Source organism: Myxocyprinus asiaticus, chromosome 4 (assembly GCF_019703515.2).
Source record: "Myxocyprinus asiaticus isolate MX2 ecotype Aquarium Trade chromosome 4, UBuf_Myxa_2, whole genome shotgun sequence".
Classification (NCBI taxonomy): Eukaryota; Metazoa; Chordata; class Actinopteri; order Cypriniformes; family Catostomidae; genus Myxocyprinus; species Myxocyprinus asiaticus.
Window position 1 is genome coordinate 33771454 of NC_059347.1, and position 21526 is coordinate 33792979.

Consider the following 21526-nt stretch of genomic DNA (forward strand, 5'->3'; position numbering starts at 1 on the left):
CCTAAGAAATGTGTCCAAATGGCCAGTCTGATTATACAGGGCTTTCTTTACCAATGGACCTTAGTCAGAGTGGCTACATATTTACATTTTGACAGGAATGAGAACGTGGCTGTGAGGGATAGACTTACATTCTCTTTGGTGGGTTGAAGAGACTAAAAGTCTACCCCTCAAAATCTAATTTTCATTCCTGTAAAAATGTAATATGTTGCCACTCTAAATAATGTCTAGTAATCGACTAGTTCAGGCGAACCACAAACTGTTGTGTGAAAGAGAGCCATCTGCTGTCTCAGTTCAGTTTGGATTTTCCAATTTTTAAGTGTGTCTCTGTGTTTTAGTATGATGAACACCTGACTCAGCTAGAGAAGGATATCTCTACTGCTAAAGAAGCTGCTCTGGATGCTGCAGATCTTGAGAGCTTAGACCCACTGACCCCTGGACCATACACACCACAGGTACACACACACAAACACGCAACATCTATTTCTGCTACATGTACATCACACACAGAAGTGCTGGCATGTTCTGAGAGTGTTTCTAGTTCTGTGTGTGCAAGTGTATTTTTATAGCAGCTGAACTGAAGCATGTTAGCGTAAGGAGTTTATGAATCTTAGCCTAAAGGCGCGGTCACACATACTGTACCTTCAAAAGGTGAAATTCCACTGAATCCCTGGTTGCAGGGCATTAGCGGATGTTGAGTGCGTGTGAAAGAAGAAAAAAAAAAAAAACTGTTAAGCAGCCTCTTTTTATGCTGCTCTTCATACTCTGAGAGAGTGAAAAAGAAACTCACTGCTAAAATGGTATCCTTGTCCATTGGGAATATGCAGTGTGGTTGTGTACGAAGCACCATTGACACAGAGGTCACTGCCAAACCAAACAACTTCCTATATGTCAACTCAGCGATTTCACCTGTAAGGGTTCACCAAACTTGAACTCTGCACAAAATCCTTGAGGGAAAGTTCTTCGTCACCGGATGTCCAATGCAAGAAATTACAGATTGTGCTGATTCCCATTGAGATGAGTGTATTTCGTCCGTGGAATTTCTCTGTGCAAAGATATGTGACCGCACTTTAAAATAGAATAGGAGGCAGCATACATCTCTCACTCGCTTTCTTTCTCCTAACATTCTCTCAGTGTAGTGGTATAAATCACATTTCCTCACTGTTCCTTTCTTCTCCTCTTCTCTTTATTGCTGCATGTTTGTCTTTCTGTGTCTGGGGCATTTTTCCTTTTTCATTTCCTTTTTTCCTATTTCCTCCTTTTTTTTCTTTCTTTCTGTTTCTTTCCTTTTTCTTTTCTATCTTTCTTTTTATGTCTGTCTTTATCTTTTCTGCTTTTCTTTCTTTCTATCTTTTTAAGTTCTTTTTTTATCTTTTTCTGCCTGTCTTTATCTTTTGTGATTTTCTTTTTTCTTTCTCTCTCTCTTTTTTAACCCTTTCTTTTGTCTTTTTCTGTCTCTTTCATTCTTTATCTTTTTTGCCTTTCTCCTTTTTTCTTTCTTTTTTCATCTTTTTATGCCTGTGTTTATCTTTTGTGCTTTTCTTTCATTTTCTTTCTTTTTTTGTCTATTTCTTTATCATTTTTTCTTTCTTTTTCTGTCTATCTGTCTTTCTTTTTCCATCTTTTTCTTTCTTCATTATCCCTCTTTATTTTCCTTCTTTCTTTATTTCTTTATTCTTTCCTCCTTTTCTTTCTTTTCCCTTATTTTTCCTTTCTTTTTCTTTCCTCCTTTTGTCTTTATTTTTCCTTTCTTTTCCTCATTTCTTTTTCTGTCTTTTTTTTTGTTTCTTTCTTTCTCTTTTTTCTTTGTTTCTTTCCTGGTTTTTCTTTCTTTCTCTCTCTCAGCCTGATGTGTGTGAGAGCAGTGTGTCTGTGAGTTTGCAGGGAGATTCTAGTCTGTTAGCAGAGGCTACGCATATCCCTCCCACCCCTGACAAAAGAGGGGGGCAGGTACTCCTCCATCCATGTATTGCTCTTTCTGTCCATCTCTTCATTCATTTTACCAGCTAGACTATTTCTCATCCATTCATCCATCTGTTTGGCCATCCCTCCACTCTGATGTTTATGCAAGTTGTTGAATTGACTTTCTTACCCATCTTCATTACATTTTAAGGAAGAATAGGCTGGTCTTTAGTAATGTGACCTACATCTGATCAGTTCCTATCAATTGATTAGATTTTGACCAGGCAAAAACAAAACAATTTAGTTTTATTTAAGCAGTGTCACAAGAGCGGTAATCACAATCTGTTAGAGCCTATAGTTTTCGTGCAGAAGTCTCAGTCATTATTTGCTGTTTCTCTTGAATTATCCTCTCAACATATCTAAGGTGGTTTTCATACTGGGCATGTTTGCTGCGGTCCAAATATGAGTGCAGTTGTTCCCAGCGCCCCCCACAGCTTTTCCATAATCAACTTCAACATCATCACAAACGTGCACATGATGGAGAACCCAACCCGCGTCACTATATTTGTGTACTATTTATTAATTTGGTGTAATTTTGCACACCAGAGTGAATGACACTTGCGCCACTGTGCATCGAATGCCGTAATTGGGCATGTGTACATGTCCAGGAGAAGTTGACTATTTCTGATGCTCACAAACGACCTTTTTTGAAGACACATCTGGTTGCATGTTTACTCACGCACGAAAAGACACCTCACCTATTCTGTGTCCCACAATGTTCCGCTTACACTCATGGTGCACGCGTTCCCTTGCAACCAAACTCAGACCACCTTCTACAGGTATTCTCGTTTTCAGTACCACGGTCCACTGCCTGGTCCGCAAAACAGCTTTCACATTACCAATTTTTCATGTAAACTGTTCTCTGTTTTGGACTAAACTGCCAGTGTGAAAGCCCCCTAAGTGTTTAGTGTCCAAAAAACATGGAGGCGCAAATTCTTGAAACTCTTGTCATCCATCCCTGCATGCCTCAGGTATTCTGTAATGCATTCTCTCCTTCTTTGTAGTACTATGCTGTCCTTTTACCAAGTTGACGTTTATGTGTGCTGCTTAGGGTCGTCACAGAGGCAGAATGGGTGAGGACGAGTCTGATGTGGACATTGAAGGATTTGAGGAAGATGATGATGGCAAACCTAAAACACCTGCTCCGGTAATGCACACACAAACTGCTAAAACTCACTCTGATAATAATAAACACACAAAGTGTTAGAGATTTAATGCTGTGAGTTTTCAGGCTGAAGAGGGAGATCTGGATGATGAGGATGAAGAAGATGATGACGATGAGCTCCTCATGCGGCCACAGAGGCATATGCATGGAGATGAAGAGGATGACGATGATGACGAAGGCTCCAGCAGGCCACCACAGGCCAGCGTGCTCTACCAGGATCTGCTGATGTCAGATGCAGAAGACGATGCCAGTGAGGAGGAGGGAGACAATCCATTCTCCTGTGAGTGCGTGTGTTTATGCATACGTAAGTGTGTGTGACGTTTCAGTTGTGTATGTCACTTCAACTCTCTCAACTCTCCATTGAAGCTATCCAACTGTCAGAGAGTGGAAGTGATAGTGATGCTGAACTGGGACATCAGGAAAGCACTCGGATTGGACTGGAGCAGGAAGAGAGTATGATGTCATATGAAGGGGAGGGGCCTGATGAGGAAATACATATGGAGGACAGCATCATCAGGTTAGAATTCATGCACACAAACCTACTTCATACACTAAGGCTTTTCTGATAAAATTGCAAATTAAATCACAATTGTATTCTTCACCATTTGTTTCTATGCTATTGACTGTTGCATTTTTGTTTATTTATGTTTTGTGAAGTAATATAATTACTCAGATTCATTATTTTGTGTGATATATATACTGTGTGTGTGTGTGTGTGTGTGTATATGTAAATAATTGAATGAGAACATTTGTGTATAAGGTGTATTATAAGGCATTATGAATGCATTATAATGCACTAAGAATGCCTTTATTATATATTCAGATATGGTAGTACAGATTGCAGAATTGGAGAATGCTGCAGTCTTTCAGTGGCCCACTAACCAAGTTTTTGCTTGCTTGTTTTGTGTTTCAGTGGATATTTTGATTCAGTTGTTATGTTATGATTATATTAACACATATATTCAAAAAACAAAAAAAAGTACCCAGAGTACCCAGCCATGTACCACATATACACTCTCCCACTCACTTACACTGTTTGTGTGTTGTAGCTATGGCAGCTATGATGATGGAGACAGTCAGATGCAGAGACGGGTGTCCAGCCCCGGGACAGGAGAACAGGATGGAGAGGGGTGTTATGGGATGAGTGAAGAGGAAGAAGAGGAGGATGAGGATGAGCGAAGGAGAGGGCCTAGTGTTCTCACTCAGGCTCAGCTCAGTGATGATGAAGAGGACAGTGAAGAATTCAGATCCATTGGAGGAGACAGTGACATGGATTCAGACAACTAACACATGCTTACATTCAGCCTCTGTCACGTGTGCCCCAACTGTCTTGGTGCTGGTGTTGCACATAGTTGTATATTTTGTACTGTTCTGATGGTTGCATTTTACGTTATTGTTTTTATTTGACTTATTGGCCTGTTTGAGGGGCTCCAAAAGGTTCTGTGATGAAGAATGTCATTAATAAATTATGTATCTGAACCATACACATTTGTTGTCTTTCATAAACCCTTTGTCCTGCCTAAATACTTTTTGGGGCCACACATTCTGTCACCACACCTGCAAATATCTGCTAGAAGATCTGGTTATCACAGCAGGATTTTCTCTTTCGCTATGTGAAAAAGTACAGTTCTGTGCAAAAATTAGGTGTTTCACAAAAACATTTTTCTGAAAGCTACACTATGTAACTTTTACTCTAGCGGTTGAAGCATAAAACTGTAAGTTACATGCGGAGGAACATTTTATGTCAGTTATGATTCAGCACTGCACTTCTGCGCTGATTAATCACATAGTTTGAAGACTCGGAGATACAGTATTTACCTGCAGGAGTCATGAATCGACGTGCTATTTTCATGTTGATATTATGTTATTCGTTACCAATATATTACTTTCTTTGAGGAAGATAAACAACTCTCAATTATATTTGAATAAGATTATTCATGTTTTATCCATGGCACAATACACTTTAATGTTTGTATTGTTGAAAACGTCAGTGTAACGTGTGAACTGGCTGATATGAGTTCAGTTCAAGACACTACATTTTTATATTACAATCTACAATTCAAGTGAACCACATCACTACAATATTAGTTCTATGCACTGCACACAATAAGACTAATATAAAATGCAAAACGAAGATTCAATAATGATGCATACTTTATTGAGCATGAAAATAATATGCACCATAACAATTACAATAATAAACGTTTAAATTTATTTGGCAGTAGAGTTATAATAGAGAGACGGATACATGTTTAAATCCGTCCTCTACAGCTACTCTGTAGTTACAATTCAGGCTTGTTCCAATAATTATACTTTTTTTTTTCTTTTCTGTTCTCTGTGTAGGTGCAACAACCAAGCTTGTGAGTTTTACATTGACGAAAACTGTTCTCAGAGATGGATGACAGTGACCTTTGCCCTGGTGGTGACTGTCTGGTCTCAGTCTGGCATTGTTGGTGGGGGTAACTGTCTACACAATAATGCAGTCATCATCAACCAAGAGCAACCTAGAGTGAGAACGAGAAACATAACTCTAGAAATTGTTTAAATGTAGTTAAAGTTACCGTCCAATTTCCCTGATCCAGCTAGATGTAAACACTTTGTCCAAATTTTGGCTAATCGTTTAAGTAAGGTTATGACATCTCTTATAGATATAGATCAGGTGGGGTTTATTGTTTTTGTGTGTCTATAATTATGTGGGACCACTGGGATGTTCTTATGGGTAGGATTGGGGGGGGGGGGGGGTGGGTAGTAATAGAGGGGGTTAAGTATTGATTCTGTTTGTATATGTTCTTGCTTTTATTTGTTAATATAAGAATCAATAAAAAAAAATTTAATATAAAAATTACAAAAAATCCAAAGTAGTTGTGGAGTTGGAAGGGAATATTAAAAGTGACGAGGCAGAGCTTAAGTGACGAATGTCATCTGATAGCCTCAGAGAATTGACCTGATTGAAATACAGATATAAAACGAGTTTTGGCTATTCAGGGCAAGACAGTCATACTTGGAGTCGGGGGACAAAGCAGGGAAGCTTTTGGCTAGATATATAAAGCAGAGAGAGTCTTTTTCTACCATTCCCACAGTGAAATCTGCTGGTGGTGAAATATTTACCTCAGCCATTGATATTAATAATGTTTTTAAAGAATTCTATCTTGATCTCTATAGTTCCACATCTTCGTCTACTGATGAGGACATTAGAAACTTTGTGGAACCATTAGAACTCCCTAAACTGACGACTGAGCAAAAAAATTATCTTGATTCTGAGATAACCTTGGAGGAGCTTGGCGAGGTAATTAAGGCCTTGCCTACAGGCAAGTCTTTGGGGCTAGATGGTTTTGCCGCTGAATTTTTTTAGATCTTATGCTTCAGAACTGGCTCCACTTTTGTTAGAAGTTTATATGGAATCATTAAAGAATGGAAAGCTTCCGCCAACCATGACACAAGCCCGGATCAGTCTGATTCTTAAAAAGGACAAAGATCCAAGCCAGTGTAAGAGTTACCATCCAATTTCCTTGATCCAGCTAGATGTAAAAATATTGTCAAAAATTCTGGCTAACGGATTAAGTAAAGTTATGATATCTCTTATCCATACAGATCAGGTGGGGTTTATTCGGGGCCACAGCTCTTCTGATAGCATTAGGCGTTTCATCAATATTATGTGGTCAGTGGCGAATGATCAGACTCCGGTCGCGGTCATCTCAATTGATGCCGAAAAGGCCTTTGATATGGTAGAATAGGATTATCTTATTAAGATTTTGGAAATATACAGGTTCGGGAATACTTTTATTGGATGGATTAAGTTACTTTATAGACACCCGGTAGCGGCGGTACAAACAAATGGATTAATTTCAGATTATTTTACTCTGGATAGGGGCACTCGGCAGGGTTGTCCTCTTTCCCCATTATTGTTCTGTGTTGTCCTGGAACCATTAGCAGCCATGATAAGAAAGGAGGATAATTTTACAAGGGTGATGGTGGGAGGTGTGCTTTTGCTTTACGTAGATTATATTTTATCATTCATCTATGACCCTTCTAGATCTATGCCTTGCCTCCACAGAATTATTAATTCCTTTCCTAAGTTCTCAGGATACAGAGTTCATGTTTCTAAATATGAAGCTTTGGCTCTGACAGCATACTGCCTGAGAACGGCTTTTCAGCCGGGTGCCTTTCAGTGGCCCAAACAGGGCATTAAGTATTTGAGTATTTTATTCCCAGCAAATTTGTTTGATTTAGTTAGTTAATTTTGATCCTTTAAAAGGTTTTTGAGCGATGTGGGCAGGTGGGCTTCATTACATTTATCGATGAATGGGAAGGTTAATGTTATTAAAATGAATTTTATTCCAAAATTCAACTACCTGCTACAGTCACTCCCTATAGATATCCCCCTCTTTTATTTCAAGCAATTTGATAGCATAGCGAAGTCCTTCATTTGGAATGGGAAACGTCCCAGATTACATTTCAGTAAGCTGCATAGGCCAATTGACAAAGGTGGGCTAGGCCTACCCAGGATTTTGTTTTATTATTATGTGTTTGGTCTCAGACATTTGGCTCATTGGTCGCTTCCACCTGAGAGAGCCCCTCCCTGGTTTTGTATTGAACAGGAAGTTCTTGCCCCTTTTTCGCCATTGTAAAGCCTTTCTATCAAACTAACCAGAGAAGTTAAATTACACCCCGTTATCTCGCATTTATACTTGGTATGGACAAAAGTGTCCAGAGTGTTTAATTCAGATATTTATTTAAATGTTGCCTCGAGCATATGGCTGAACCCCAAATTATGTATTTATAAGTTCCCTTTCTGCTGGTCAGAGTGGATTGTGAGGGAGGTTAATACACTCGGTGACCTATATGAGAGTGGAGTGTTGAGATTCTTTGAAAATCTGGTTCAACATTTTGGGATTCTCAGATCTCAGTTCTTTAGATATTTACAGCTGCGCCACCTGCTCTGTACTATTTTTAGGAGTAGCATACACCCCCCTAAATTGGTAGATACTCTGGGAATGGTGATTACTGCTTTTGGAAAAGGTCATGAGGCATCAGTGTATTACTCCCTGCTAATTCAGAGTCTGGGGGACGGAGCTTCAACTTCTCTCAAGAGATTATAGGAGAAAGATTTAAACTTGGTATTGGAGGAGGGAGAGTGGGCTAGGATTCTAAAAAACTTCAAGTCTGCATCTAGAGATGCAAGAGTTTGCCTTATGCAATTCAAGATTTTACATAGATTCTTTTGGACCCCCTTTAGATTGTATAGGCTTGGTCTTAAAGACACACCCACCTGCTGGCGATGCCAATCAGAGGATGGAGACATAACCCATGTCTTTTGGGGGTGTGATAAGATCCAGGAGTTTTGGTTGAAGGTTCAGAGTCTTGTGTGTGATGTATTGGGCACTCGGGATTCATTTTGCCCCAGACTCTGTCTTCTGGGCGATGGGGCAGTCATCGATGTTGAGAATAGACACATAAAGAGTTGGGTCCTATTAACCATCGTCATGATCGGCAGACAGATTCTTTTAAGGGGTTGGAGGTCGGCTGGAGCACCCTCATTTCAGGAGTGGTGCTCGGAGATGGGAGGGTGGCGGCCTTTGAAGAAGGGTCATTTAGAAGACTAGGGAAATTGAATTTGTTTGTGGAGAAATGGGGCAGAAATCTGACGTTGTTGGATGTGTGATTATTATTATTATTTATTTTATTTTTATCTGTAATCATGTATGATTATAGATAAAAATCATCTAGGATGCTGTTGGGGGCCAGGGAGGGGTTGGGGATTGGGAGGGGTGATAGTGGGGGTTAATTGTTGATTCTGTATATACAGTATATGTTTTGTTTTTCTGTGTTCAGTATGTAAATCAATTAAAAATTGTTAATCAGAAAAGATATATGACATAAGATCGTACTGTGTGATACGCAAGCTATTAAAAATGCATATGGCATCATGTGATTATTTTTTATACTCAAAGGGTCGACCTCCTCTGAACACAAGACCTGTACAACGAGACCGCGTCCCTATGACAACCATGTCCAACTGCCCCTATAGGTGAATTTTGTCTGTTCTTTTCTGATTTTTATTTTATATTTGATTATGATTTTAACTTGATTGTTTCTGCAGCACATTTAATGGGATGCATGACACTCCTATGGGAGGTCCTGTTTGGCCAGGTAATGCTATGTACACAGGCACAGGAACAGTTTTTTCCCTCAGGCTATCCATCTCATGAACATTTAAAACTGCCCCATTGAGCAATAATTAATGTGCAATACACAGCTTAGTCTATTTATATTTATCCAACATACCACACCTCTTCTGCCATTACATTCCCTTGCATCTATATATAACAGATTTGTATTTGTATATTGTACATATGTATACTGTGTGTGTGTGTGTGTGTATATATATATATATATATATACACGTATATTGTCCTATTGTGTATTTCCATATATATTTTATTTTTATTCTATATTTTTATTATTATCTTTGTCTTGTTGCTGTATTGTTTGTGCACTGGAAGCTTCTGTCACCAAGACAAATTCCTTGTATGTGTAAGCATACTTGGCAATAAAGCTCATTCTGATTTTGATAGATAAAAATAAATAAATAAATAAAATTAAAAAAATTATACAGATAGCATTGCTAGAATCTTTCTACTTTAAGGCCTTTTTGGTCTTTAACCATGTTGTACACAATAACTGAAATACCAAATGTTGTGAGATTTGTTCTGAATAGTGTTTGAAAATAATTTGTCTTGTAATAATGTATTGTCATGTATTGTAAAATGTAAGTACTTAATCACGCTTCACCTAATCCAATAGTATGTGTCCGTCTCCTGATAGAATGGCTGATGGAAGACCCCACCATGTGCTATACAGGTAAGTGGGCTGTCTGAAATGTAAAGAGAGTGTGTACATTGTGGTACAGAAACTAACCTGGCAAACTATGAACTTTCTTTCATTCACAGCACTTCTATGTGACAAAAATTCTTCATTCACCATTCATACTGAATGCCAAACTGTTACCTAATCTGACAGGTCTATTTAGCATCTAATAAATTAGCATAACACTAAAAAGTGCTGCAGATATTTCTTGAAAAATGTTTTTGAAGAATTCATTTTTTTGAATGTCATTTGATTGTCTCTGCAGCATGTCCAGTGGAATGCGTGATCCTCCAATGGGAGGTCCAGTTCGCCCCTACAGGTAGTTGAATGTGCTACATTAAAATAAATGTTGAAGTTGGCTTGACAATGCCTTGTCTGAAAATTTGAACTAGATTAAAAAAAATAAAAAATAAGTTTGATGGTTATACAGATATTACAGTCAGACAAACAGCTAGCTTGCTATAGATAGACAGACTAACAGTCACACAGATAGTCAGATAAACTGTCAGATAGAGAGAGAGAGAGAGAGAGAGAGAGCAACAGCAGATCAAAGGCTTTTGTGGGTTTATTTACATTTGAACTTTTGACAGTGGGAGTTTGAATTAACGAGCATTCCGCTGGCCTATTTGAACATTCAGTGTAAGTCTATGGGATTTTTACAAAATTGGACTGTCTGCTGTGCGAAACCCATAAGTCTGATCAGTTGGAAAAGACATAGAACACTATTCCAAAACAGTCTGAATATATGTGCTGAGTTTGGTGGATGAAGCTTAAAAGCTTGAGGAGGAGTTACAGTTAGAAATATTGGTCTTCATTTAGGGAGCCAAGCCAACATATCTACTGAATAGATCATAAGATTGCGGGTAAAAACAATTGTATACATTAATATACCGACATCAAGATCTAAAGTGAAATTTGACTTGACACACAAGAGCTAATGTAATAATGTAGTTACTACTTGTTGCAGCATATATAGCTTATTAAAACAGTTTTTAAGAATCTAAATGTTTCTTGGATCTTAAATTAAAAATGTTAGCAACTATAAATTGTTTCTTGCCCTATTCTTTGATGTTTTCTCTTTGAGATCTTTTGTGTGTGTGTGTGTTCGTCTCATTATTATTTTTTATCCTGGTTAATTTAGGATGTGTGTTTTTTTTATGTTTATGTTTTTGTATTTGATTGTTGCAATGCAGCAGGTCAGGGTTAAATTGTTAGTAAACCTTATGCCAGAGATTCACCCAGCCTAAACCCCTATGATGATCGCAGTCCTTCTCCAGACCCCGCAATGATTACAGGCAACCTGCCTCTTCACACGCATGGTATGGTATAACCTGGTATGGTTCAATGTAGCAAACACATCAATTTCAGGAGTGGATTAGTAAACTTCTTATATTCTTGAGGTGTTTATTTATAGAGCCTGAGCGCACTGGGGTCATTATGGTACAATATAGGCTATGGCACATGACCAGTGTAGAAGCAGTTGTGGCTCTTATTTTGAAAGTATTTGGTTCTTGTCTGTGTGACGAGGAGGAGGGTGTGCACAGCCGGTGCTGAATCAGCTGATCAGAGGGAGAGCGAGATAAAGGGGAGCCAGGCTTTAACTGTTACACACTGGTAATAGAAAATGAACTAGTAGTTAGTATAATCCTAAAAATATTTACCATTTAAGGCTGATTTTGTTCAGTCTATCAACATCAGCTTAATGGAACTCAATAGAGAACTGAATTTGCCTGAACATTGGATTCCTTGTTTATTATCCATTAAGATATTTTGTGTAAAAAACTTGATTTACCAAAGGTCTGGATATGAGGAAAGCACCCTTGCTATTTGTCCAATTTGTGATAAAGCATTTGAGAAATACCATTATCTTTTTAAAGATGCTCAGCAAAAATCTGTAGAACTCTTAGGTGGTGAATAAGTATTCTGATGATTACTGTGATCTTTTGTTTTATGGCTTTATATTCTACTTTTGTTTACCAGTACTTGAATTTTGTAAGCTCATATGGACTGACACTTTATCCGTCATCATTAAACATATAAAACTTGAGTCCATTAGTGAAATTCATACCTGCAGTTGGTAAGATGGTAATCACAAACATGCATTTAGAATTAAAGGAATATTTCCCACCCAAAAATGATCATTCTATCATCATTTACCTAATAACATCTCAAACTTGAATAGCTTGTTTCTTCAGCAGAACATAAATGAAGATATTTTAAAGGATATGCTCTGGTTATGAAACATGCTGAACAGTTCACAAAAAGTGTAGACAAGCTTCTCTCATGAACGCACCAAGGAGACTGTGGATGTCAAGATTTAGAGTGAATAAGAACATAACTTTCGGTCTGTTTCTCAGGTTGATTACTCAAGCAAATCACTATATCAAACACTCATTCTGCACCAAATAGTTGACTATTGATAACACTACTCGAATATCACAAATTGATTTTCCTTTGCGAATTTGCCTGCTGTAGGCAACAATGAATTTTACTGTAGAGTTCATAAATGTACATTACCCTACTGCCATCAGTGTTTGTTTTTATGTAGGCGTTGGGTGAGTGCTTTGTTTGTGGTTTAATGCCATGACAGCTTCTTTGGCTATTTTCATGGCAAAAGGGTGAGTGCAAATATTTTTTTAGTTATTTAAAAAAAAAAAAAAAAAAAACAATGCATATTGTTAATCTAATTTTTTCCCCCAAAAGAAAAGCATAATTTGTTTATTTTGAAACCATTAGTTTGTGAAAACAAAATGTAGATTTCATGTACACCTCACATGAGAGTACTCGACTACAAAATTACTCAATGCATATTCCTCGTTTCTCACCCAAAACAATCATATGACATTCAGAAGACATGAATAAAACCACATTGGAGTTGTATGGATTTCCATATGCCCTTTTTGGAGTTTTGGACCACACGGACTTGCTTTGTGCAGACAAAAACACATACAGTGCATTCAGAAAGTACTCAGACCCTTTCATTTTTTTTCCTCTTCACATTTTATGTTGCAGCCTTATGCTAAACTAAATAATTTGAAGCATTTTTCACATCAATCTACACTGCATACCCCATAATGACAAAGCAAAAACTGCAAATTTATTAGAAAGAAAAAAAAACTGAAAGATCACAATAAGTATTCAGACCCTTAACGCAGTACTTGGTTGATGCACCTTTGGCAACGATTACAGCCTCATGTCTTTTTGGGTATGATGCGACAAGCTTTGCACACCTGGATTTGGAGATTTTCTGCTATTCTTCTCTTCAGATCATCTCAAGCTCTGTCAGGTTGGATGGGGACTGTCGGTGGACAGCCATTTTCAGGTCTCTCCAGAGATGTTGGATTGGATTAAAGTCTGGGCTCTGACTGGGCCACTCAAGGACATTCACAGAGTTGTCCCTAACCCACTCTTGAGTTCTGTTGTGTGCTTAGGGTCATTGTCCTGTTGGAAGGTGTACCTTCGGCCCAGTTGGAGGTCCTGAGCATTCTGGACCAGGTTCTCATTATAGATATCTCTGTATTTTGCTGCGTTCAGCTTTCCTTCAACCTTGACCCAGTCCCCCAGTCCCTGCCGCTGAAAAACACGCCCACAGCATGATGCTACCACCACCATGCTTCACCTTTGGGATGGTATTGCGCAGGTGATGAGCGGTGCCCGGTTTCCTCCAGACATGACACTTGGAATTAATGCCAAACTATTCAATTTTCGGTTCAACAGACCAGAGAATCTTGTTTCTCACAGTCTGAGAGTCCTTTAGGTGCTTTTTTGTGTGAGAGACTTCCGTCTGGCCACTCTGTCATAAAGCCCAGATCAGTGGAGTGTTGCAGTGGTGGTTGTCCTTCTGCAAGTTTCTCCCATCTCCACACATCATCTCTGGAGCTCAACCACCATCAGGTTCTTGGTCACCTCTCTTACCAAGGGCCTTCTCCCCTGATTGCTCAGTTTGGCCGGGCGGCCAGCTCTAGGAAGAGTCCTGGTTGTTCCAAACTTCTTCCATTTAAGAATTATGGAGGTTACGGTGCTCTTAAGAACCTTCAATGCAGCCAAATAATTGTTGTAGCCTTCCCCAGATCTGTGCCTTGACACAATCCTGTCTCTGAGCTCTGCAGGAAGTTCCTTTGACCTCGTGGCTTGGTTTTTGTTCTGATATGCATTTTCAGCTGTGAGACTTTATATAGACAGGCGTGTACCTTTCCAAATCATGTCCAATCAATTGAATTTTCCATAGGTGGACTCTAATCAAAGTGTAGAAACATCTTAAAGATTATCCAGAGAAATGGGATGCACCTGAGCTCAATTTCAAGTGTCATAGCAAAGGGTCTGAATACTTCTGTCAATGTGATATTTCAGTTTTTTCTTTTCATTTGCAAAGTTATCAGAAATCTGGCTTTTGCTTTGCCATTATGTGGTATGGAGTGTAGATTGATTTGAAAAATATTTTAAAGCATTTTAGTATAAGGCTGCAACATAAAATGTGGAAAAAAAAAAAAAAAATGAAGGGATCTGAATACTTTCTGAATGCACTGTATATCCTTCATATACATTATATCCTTGTGTTTCGCAAAATAAATTCATACAAGTTTGAGAAGGCTTAAGGGTGAATATATGATGAGAGAATTACGATTTTTGGGTAAAAAAAAAAAAAAAAAAAAATCTACATATTAAAATATGGGATGAGGGACATATGTAGTACTGAGGCACAGACAGAGAATAAGGTTGCAGATAGGTAACTTTCCTTTAGGTTTACTCAGGAGGCAGGGGTTCACCTTACAAATATTTTCAAAGAGAGTGAACAAGAGAAGTTCCAGATAATGTAATAAATACATTTAAGAATAAAAAGGCAGTCTAGACATTTTGTTCCAAATTTTCAAACAGTTTCTTCAGCCATTCTGAACCTCATTAACCAGTGTCAGGGTCCAGGCAAGTGCTGATTCTGGTTCCAGCTGCTCGTCTCTGCTGGAAACTGAAAATGACATTGAGTCTTACAAGTATTTGCTAACAGCTAAATAACATGCAACCTTAACGAGCTTCAAATCAAATAGCACATAACTGTAACTGTATGGGTGACAACAATCTTATGAGTGGGCTGATTCTGACAAAAATAGCTAACAGGTACTGACAGTATAAGGGAAACTTCAGTTAGATGATCCAAAAATACTGAAACCGGGATTCATTTACAGCACAAATGTTGAACTCAAAACAACATTCATGAAAAGACAAATGTTTACTAATATAGGAAAGAGTGAAGTAGAGATATGCAAAGAGACTAACGCAGCCACCTTTATTTTCAATCTCAATAGATGCTCTAGGGGTTAAGGTCTCATTACAGCTCACCAAAATTTAAGAATTAAATAGCCTTATAAAAAGAATGTCAAATACGTAAACTCAGTTTAGAAAACATGTAACCAAATTAATTAAACACAACAGTGCCATTCTCTGTTGTGTCCATTTCACATATTGGCAGCATTGGGAGAAGTTTATTTGTGGGAACAGTGTGTGTGTGTGTGTGTGTGTGTGTGTGTGTGTGAGTGTGAGAGAGAGATCAGCCCATGTTCTTGCGGTTGCCATATCCTCTCCGATGTGTGTCCTTCCAATCATCCCAGTCACGTGCCTTCTGCAATGCCTCTTTATCATCATTCTCTTCCTTTCTCTCTCTTTCTGCTCTCTCATCCTCCTCTGCATTACCATCAGCTGTGAGAGAAAGACAAAGCATTCTGACACTGTTCTACTAGTTTAGATTCCCCATAAACTGGCTTTCTGTGTTGATGCATTTCCTAATAAAACAGGAAGATGTGTGACATGTAGAAGGCAGGGAAACCTAGATTTGTTTAATAGGAAGTGGGGTAGATATTTGGCCTTTATAGAGGGTTCTCGGGAGGGGCAGTGCAGTGGGATTTGTAGTTTTAAATGTGTGTGTGTGCATTCTTATTGTTTTTTGAAAGTATACTTTGTATGCCTTTTTTTTTTTTTTATGTTTCTAAATAATTATGACCACTGGGGTGGTGTTTGTGTCGGGGGGGGGGGATAATTTGGAAGTTGGAATGGGACATTTCAAAAGGCTTGTCCCTTAAAAAAAAAAAAAAAAGGCTTTAGTTACATCAAAGCCATTAACTTGATCTGATTGCTACTCGCTTGTCAATTACAGACTGTATTAGGGGGAGGGGCACACTTATTCTAGAGAGCATTTCATTAGACTAAAAACTGTGCAATATGAGTCATCCATATTTTAGACCATATTCCCTGAAGAGAGGATCTGTAAATTTTAAATGCATCAGTCAAAAGAGAAAATAAAATTGAGAGCATAAAGTTGCAGTGTGTTGATGTGTAAACAAGAATTAGGAATTGAAACGTAAAGGAATTGCAGTTAAAGTCTGCAAATGACAAAGGTTTATGTTATGCATGATTCAGTTAAACTATGTGTTTGTGTGAGTATAAGCACCTGCGCTGCGGGGTACACCCTGATCAGGTAAACAGCCCTGTCGTCTGTGCTGCTCATACCAGTCATCAACGGTCATAGTGGCAAGGCTGGGATACCCTGCACCAAACACTCTACAGTACACATAGAAATCATTACACATAAAAAAAAAAACTCAAAAACACTAATATCAACTCCACAGACAGATACATTCCAAATGCACACATACTTTGCCTGCACAGCATCCTTAGTCAGGATAAAAGGCTTCATGGGTGGTCTTTTCGGTGGAGATGGCTGAGGCCCGCTCTACAGAAAGAAAAAAGGATAATTACACAAAGTCCTAACAGAACACGTGCTCATTCAGACACAGAGTGGTAATCAAGTACCTGCTTGAAAGCCTCCATCCGTTTCAGTATCTCTATTTCCTGGTCAATGGAGTCGATCTCCTCCAGTGCTAGTGTGATCCACCTGCGCACGTGCAGCAGGTAAAAATCTCTCACCATGTCTTCTTCGGCTGAGCCGGACTCCACCAGCCCTCTAATCTCACACAGCTTGGACTCTGTTTCCTTACGCTGGTTAAACCTGGACACAACTTACAGAGTAAATATGCCATACATAAACATTACACAAACATTAGCATGACTGATGGAAAGAAACAAACATTCTGCAGCTACTAAGTGTATCGTGGGATTTCAAAAGTACCAGCACTTCGGTACTAACATGCAAACAATTTGACGATATACTGCAAGTCTTTTTACAGTTTTGGTACTGCCAAGTACAGACTCAGACAGGCGTTTGCTTCGAAACACTCATTTGTGTGCATTCTCTGTGAACAGCATTCGCAGTAATGCAGCTGCATGCATGAACAATCAAATGCATTTCTTGCACGTTTGGCCGATGTATTCATGTAGACATTGACAATTATGTCTTAAGTGAATGAAGACAGGCAGGACCAAAAAAATAAACATAAAATGGCTTTTCTTTGTTCTTAATTAGGCCTACTGACTGTTTACGTGAATAATAGTTGAAAAACACAAGCAATATTTACTAAGTGAGAAATACTTGGGAAATAAAGGCTACATGCCATTTCTTTTAAACACAATTTGTTAATTTTTATATTAACCAAATACTCAATAATCCATAGCAAACTAACCCACCTCTCTATTTTGGCTTGTCTTTGTGTTGCCATGGCAATAAGGTCTGGCTGTGATGTTGGCAATGGGACAACTGGATTTGGCTGCTCCTCAGTGGGAGTGTCCGCTTTGTTCTCATTGGATCTGGGCAGCTGGAAACTGCACACTTCATATTCCTTGCATCTCTCCAGGAAGTCCATGAAGTAGACACGGGCTGTCTGCACATGCTCCAGTCTTTTGTTGGGATTCACCTGTTTCATAGTGAGAGCGCCCAGCAGAGCCGGCAACAGAAGGTACTTCACATCAGCTGTGGCCATTTCCTCCAGTGCCTCGTTACGACTGCAGCATAAAATGAGAGAACTCTTTTAATCTGATTGTGGTTTCATAATAATCATGTGGCAAATAAAGAATCCAGTAGCTATGTTACCTTGTCATAATTACAGAAATGAAGTATTTTGAGAGCTTTGAAATCTTTATTACAGAGCCATACATTCTTGTAAGGAGGGTTTCCATTTTCAAATGAAAGCCTAAATATGCCCAAAGTAAACAAACAACCGCACACAGAGGGTGGGCGTGACGGAGCAGGAGCACCACAACTGGATTCCTGAAGTTCACAGGAAGATCTCGAAAACCTTGGTTTGACCACTGATCTATAAAATCAATGGGTGTGACACATTTTAATTAATAAAGACGTGTTCTCAATACAGATTAATGCAACAGAGGTGTGGATGCTGAAGTTTGCAGCTGAGCTGTATGGAGTGACAGAGGAACTACGAGTCATCATCACACTCCATAAACACACACATGATCTACTGACACCATTAAACGACGGGTTAGAACAGTGTTACTGAATGACCATATACTGTGCTGGCAACATTACGCTGCAATATATAAAGTTCCTATTATAAACAGCGCGTGTCTCGCTTGCAGTGAAGACAGCTTCGTTGATTATAGAGAGAGAGAGAGAGAGAGAGTTTAACTGCAGTGTGGAGACGGTGCGTCCAGTGTGCGTTGTTGTCTAACCTGAACAGGTCCAGCTGACTGACCATCCTCGTCGCCTCCTCCAGCTGCATGATGCCGCGCTTCACTTTCACCTGCACCGCGTTTGAGCTGCTCGATTCATTCGTGCTGTCCACCTCGTCATACAGTTTCCAGCCCCGGTCTAGTAAATCCGACAATTTCGGAGCCTCTGAACCGCTGGGATTCTGTATACAGTTACTATCTTCAGCAGCCGCCATTTCTCAAAACGTTTTTTATGTGCCAAGTCGGCTTCCGTCTGTTCCTGTTCTTTTGTATCCGGTCTGGATTCCCGGTTGCTGTTCCGTTGTTTCTCTCTAGACAGCAGCAGAGATCTGTGGATCACTGCACCTCCGACCTGCTTAAATCAGTAGTGTTGAGAGTGTAGGGGACAAGTCAAAGACTATTTACCTCCAAATGAAAGGAATAGTTCACCCAAAAATGAAAATTCTCTCATAATTTACTTACCCTCATGCCATCCCAGATGTGTATGACTTTCTTTCTTCTGCAGAACACAAATTATGATTTTTAGAAGAATATTTCAGCTCTGTCAGTCCAAAAAATGCAAGTGAATATAAATGTAACCACTTGAGTCTTATGGATTACTTTATGCTGATTTACGTGCATTTTGGAGCGTCAAAATTTTGGCACCTATTCACTTGTATTGTATGGACCAAAAGAGCTGAGACACTTCCACTAAAAATCTTAATTTGAGTCCAGCAGATGAAAGAGAGTCATACACATCTGGGATGGCATAAGGGTGAATAAATGATGAGAGAATTTTCATTTTCGGGTGAGCTATTTTTTAAACAGCGAGCAAATACACATAGTCTACTGACAGAGGTTGGTTGGTCGGTCGGTAGGTAGGTAGGGTTGAGTCGAGTCAGAAGTTTACAAACACCTTAGCCAAATACATTTAAACATTTTTTGTTTTTTTGTTTTACATTTTCTGACATTTAATCGTAGAAAACATTCCCTGTCTTAGGTCCGTTAGGATCACTACTTTATTTTAAGAATGTGAAATGTCAGAATAATAGTAGAGAGAATGATTTATTTCAGCTTTTATTTCTTTCATCACATTCCCAGTGGGTCAGAAGTTTACATACTCTTTGTTATTATTTGGTAGCATTGCCTATAAATTGTTTAACTTTGGGTAGCCTTCTACAAGTTTCTCACAATAAGTTGCTGGAATTTTGGCCCATTCCTCCAGACAGAACTGGTGTAACTGAGTTAGATTTGTAGGCCTCCTTGCTCGCACAAGCTTTTTTTTTTTGTCAGTTCTGCCCACAAATTTTCTCTCGGATTGAGGTCAGGGCTTTGTGATGGCCACTCCAATACCTTGACTTTGTTGTCCTTAATCCATTTTGCCACAACTTTGGAGGTATGCTTGGGGTCATTGTCAGTTTAGAAAACCCATTTGTGACCGAGCTTTAACTTCATGGCTGATGTTTTGAGATGTTGCTTCAATATACCCACATAATTTTCCTTCCTCATGATGCCATCTATTTTGTGAAGTGCACCAGTCCCTCCTGCAGCAAAGCACCCCCACAACATGATGCTGCCACCCCTATGCTTCACGGTTGGGATGGTGTTCTTCGGCTTGCAAGCCTCACCCTTTTTCCTCCAAACATAATTGTGGTCATTATGGCCAAACAGTTCAATTTTTGGTTCATCAGACCAGAGGACATTTCTTCAAAAAGTAAGATCTTTGTTTCCATGTGCACTTGCAAACTGTAGTCTGGCTTTTTTATGGGTGTTTTGGAGCAGTGGTTCTTCTTTGCTGAGCAGCCTTTCAGGTTATGTCGATATAGGACTTGTTTTACTGTGGATATAGATACTTGTCTATCTGTTTCCTCCAGCATCTTCACAAGCTCTTTTACTGTTGTTCTGGGATTGATTTGCACTTTTCGCACCAAACTACATTCATCTCTAGGAGACAGAATATGTCTCCTTCCTAAGCGGTATGATGGCTGCGTGGTCCCATGGTGTTTATACTTGCGTACTATTGTTTGTACAGATGAACGCGGTAGCTTCAGGCATTTGGAAATTGCTCTCAAGGATGAACAAGATGTGTGGTGGGCCACAATTCTTTTTCTGAGGTCTTGGCTGATTTCTTTTGATTTTCCCATGATGTCAAGCGAAGAGGCACTGAGTTTGAAGGTAGGCCTTAAAATACATCCACAGGAACACCTCCAATTTAGTACACATCTTATCAGAAGCCAATTGGCTAATTGCCTAAAGGCTTGACATCATTTTCTGGAATTTTCCAAGCTGGTTAAAGGCACAGTTAACTTAGTGTATGTAAACTTCTGACCCACTGGAATTGTGATATAGTCAATTAAAAGTGAAACAATCCATCTGTAAACAATTGTTGGAAAAATTACTCGTGTCATGCACAAAGTAGATGTCCTAAACGACTTGCCAAAACTATAGTTTGCTAATATTAAATCTGTGGAGTGGTTAAAAAATTTATTTTAATGACTTCAACCTAAGTGTATGTAAACTTCTGACATCAACTGTAGATAGATAGATAGATAGATCTTTCTGTCTTCAACACAGTGAGCAGAAAAGATCACCATACAATTGGTTGACAAGTTAACTGTGAGAATAACATTTTAAATGGAACAAAGAACAAGAAAGAACAAATTAAGTCAGAAAAGAAGGGTTTAGTCAATGTCTTCTGAAGAGATCTAATCGGTTTTGGATGAGAACAAACCAAAATATAACTCCTTTTTCACTGTACATCTTGCCATTGCAGTCTTTAGGCATGATCATGATTTCAAGCTCGATTACACTTCGTAGTGCTTGACACATGTGCAGAGCGCTTGATGGCACTATAGGAAGTGTAATTGAACTTGAAATCATGGTCGGCCAAGGAGACTGCTGTCAAGATGTACATTTAGAAGAATTACATTTTGGTCTGTTCTCTCCTAAAACTGATTTGATCACTTCAGAAGACATTGATTAAAC

At 38.9% G+C, this 21526-nt stretch overlaps 2 protein-coding genes across 6 annotated transcripts in view; one reads left to right on the forward strand and one right to left on the reverse strand.

Annotated features, from left to right (window-relative positions):
* LOC127438572 (transcription initiation factor TFIID subunit 1-like) overlaps positions 1–4600 on the forward strand; it is a 41544-nt gene extending 36944 nt beyond the window's left edge. For 3 of the 5 annotated variants that reach the window (XM_051694268.1, XM_051694250.1, XM_051694259.1), the window contains exons 36-41: positions 336–452; positions 1843–1947; positions 3011–3106; positions 3191–3404; positions 3491–3641; positions 4174–4600. In XM_051694268.1, the coding sequence (XP_051550228.1) occupies positions 336–452; positions 1843–1947; positions 3011–3106; positions 3191–3404; positions 3491–3641; positions 4174–4411 (921 nt within the window). In that variant the 3' untranslated portion in view covers positions 4412–4600. The remainder of the gene's footprint in view (positions 1–335; positions 453–1842; positions 1948–3010; positions 3107–3190; positions 3405–3490; positions 3642–4173) is intronic. The other 2 variants (XM_051694276.1, XM_051694284.1) reach the window with 1 other exon arrangement.
* Positions 4601–14718: 10118 nt separating this feature from the next.
* LOC127440103 (immunoglobulin-binding protein 1-like) lies at positions 14719–18818 on the reverse strand. The gene is made up of 6 exons (XM_051696499.1): positions 18563–18818; positions 17564–17878; positions 16793–16988; positions 16636–16712; positions 16431–16540; positions 14719–15682 (listed from the first exon to the last, which is right to left on the reverse strand). The coding sequence occupies exons 1-6, from the start codon at positions 18775–18777 to the stop codon at positions 15534–15536; spliced, it is 1062 nt and encodes a 353-aa protein (XP_051552459.1). The 5' UTR covers positions 18778–18818; the 3' UTR covers positions 14719–15533.
* Positions 18819–21526: the final 2708 nt, after the last annotated feature.

Coding starts and splice junctions, on each gene's coding strand:
- LOC127440103 (XM_051696499.1), bottom strand. CDS start 18,777: ATGGCGGCTGCTGAAGATAGTAACTGTATACAGAATCCCAGCGGTTCA. Junction 16,989..17,563: donor AGACAAGCCAAAATAGAGAG/GTGGGTTAGTTT, acceptor AGTTGTGTCCAG/GTTTAACCAGCGTAAGGAAA. Junction 16,713..16,792: donor GGATGGAGGCTTTCAAGCAG/GTACTTGATTAC, acceptor TTCTTTCTGTAG/AGCGGGCCTCAGCCATCTCC.